Source organism: Gracilinanus agilis, unplaced genomic scaffold (genome assembly GCF_016433145.1).
Source record: "Gracilinanus agilis isolate LMUSP501 unplaced genomic scaffold, AgileGrace unplaced_scaffold1013, whole genome shotgun sequence".
In the NCBI taxonomy this organism is placed as follows: domain Eukaryota; kingdom Metazoa; phylum Chordata; class Mammalia; order Didelphimorphia; family Didelphidae; genus Gracilinanus; species Gracilinanus agilis.
Genome location: NW_025340401.1, coordinates 1 through 1,795, shown reverse-complemented (window position 1 = coordinate 1,795; position 1,795 = coordinate 1). Strand labels below are relative to the sequence as shown.

The 1,795-nt window shown below is 59.7% G+C and overlaps 1 protein-coding gene across 1 annotated transcript; it reads right to left on the bottom strand.

Moving 5' to 3' along the window:
- Nucleotides 1-710: 710 nt before the first annotated feature.
- LOC123253901 (selenide, water dikinase 3-like) lies at nucleotides 711-1,752 on the bottom strand. The gene is made up of 2 exons (XM_044682997.1): nucleotides 1,371-1,752; nucleotides 711-953 (listed from the first exon to the last, which is right to left on the bottom strand). Exons 1-2 carry the CDS (start codon nucleotides 1,464-1,466, stop codon nucleotides 711-713), a joined length of 339 nt encoding a protein of 112 aa, XP_044538932.1. The 5' UTR covers nucleotides 1,467-1,752.
- Between the last annotated feature and the right edge of the window lie 43 nt (nucleotides 1,753-1,795).

The window sequence follows — 1,795 nt, the reverse complement described above, 5'->3', positions numbered from 1 at the left end:
TGGGGCAGAAACCGGTTCGAGTTTAGGTTGTACTAAATTGAAAAATCATAGAAGCACAGATAGAAAGTTGGGGAAGCCAGAGAGTCTGAGGCAGCTAAGTGGATACAGAGTCAGGCCTCAAGATGGGAGGTCCTGGGTTCAAAGGGGACCTCAGACATTTCCTAGTTGTGTGACCTTGGGCGAGTCACTTAACCGCCCTTCCACCTTGGAACCTATACTTCGCATTGACTTTAAGACAGAAGGCGAGGGTTAAAAAAAAAGGCATCAGAAAGTCCAACCCCCTCATTTTACAGATAAAGAAACCAAGACCCAGAAATGTCAAGAGATCTGTCCAGGGTCACTCAACTGGTAAGCTTCTCAGGTGGGATTCAAACCCGGGTCTTCTGGAAAAAAATCCAGTGCTCTGGCTACTGAACTGCAGAGCTTCCCCCAAATTGCCCCTCTCCCTTGGCCAGCAGTGAAGTTCTACAAAAGTGGACCCATGGGGGCAGCTGGGTGGCTCCGTGGATGGAGAGCCAGGCCCAGAGATGGGAGGTCCTGGGTTCCGCCCTAGCCCTAACCGCTCTTCTGCCTTAGAACCAATACAGAGTAGTGATTCGAAGCCGGAAGGGGAAAAGAAAAGGGGACCCCTTTGACCAAAAGGGCTTCTCTTGCCGTTCGCAAGGCAGCTCTGGGGTCTTCGCTCACAAACGGTCCAAGCGGAAAGCCGCCTACTCAGTGGGGGCAGAGGCCCAAAGTCTGGGGTCCTCAGAGGTAAAGCCTTTGAGGCCTCGCAGGGGCGCTGAGGGAGAAGCCGAGAGAGTCCCCTGGCAGGAAAGGCAGACGAGTGGCAGCATCCGTCCTACCTCTTCACTCATCTTTTGGCTGACGCTGAGGAGCATCAGCATGTTGTCACATTCGGTGATGCCCATGGCATAGAGGTCACTGAGCACGTTGGCACAGGCGATCCGTCCCTAGAAAAGGACACGTACAGCTGCTCGGCCGGGAAAGAGCCAGGAGCCCCGGCACGTGACCTGCAGCTGGCTCAGTACCTGGTGACTTATTAACAAAACTGTGCCCGGGCCCGCGAGCGCTTGGCCCCGGGCAGGCGGCCTTCGAATCATCGAGAAGCCCCCCGGCGTTCCCCGGAGGTTTCTCCCTTTGGCGCCCGGCCTATAGGTGCGCAGTGTGGGCAGGCCCGGCCCGGCCGCGTCCACGGAGCTAGCCAGTCGTGTGTGCCCACTGACCCTGCAACCCCGCGCCCGGCCTGCATCCCAGAGAGCAGAGGGCAGTGGCACGGGGGAGGCGGCATCGCCATGGCGATGAGCTCTGGAAGGGGGGAGGGGGGGCTCTGACCAACACAGGCCCCCCGTGGGCAGGGGCTCACTCACCATCATGTAAGGGTCCTCCACCAAAGGGTAGAAGAAGTCTGTGGTCTGCACCAGGGAGAGCCCTCCGTGTCTCAGGGGAACCACGCACGAATCCATCCCTATTCCTAGGGGCGAGAGGCCACTTCCACGTCCCCCTCCGTCCCCTCCCAACTGGCCCCCAACTGGGAGGGGGAGGGGCGGGGCCACCCCAGAGGAAGGCCTTTCCAGGGCCTGGGGGGGGGGGCTCTGCTGGACCAGGGAAGCTCGGATTCGGCCCGTGCGACCCCGGCCAGGCGCTTCCTCCTGTCTGCCTCAGTTTCCTCATCTGTCAAAGGGCCGGAGAAGGAAGTGGCAAAGCACGCCCCAAAGGGGGCTACCTCACTCGGCCTCTCCCATCCCTGGCTCCTCGGGGTTAAGGCATTCCACATAAGAATGGGGGGGGGGGG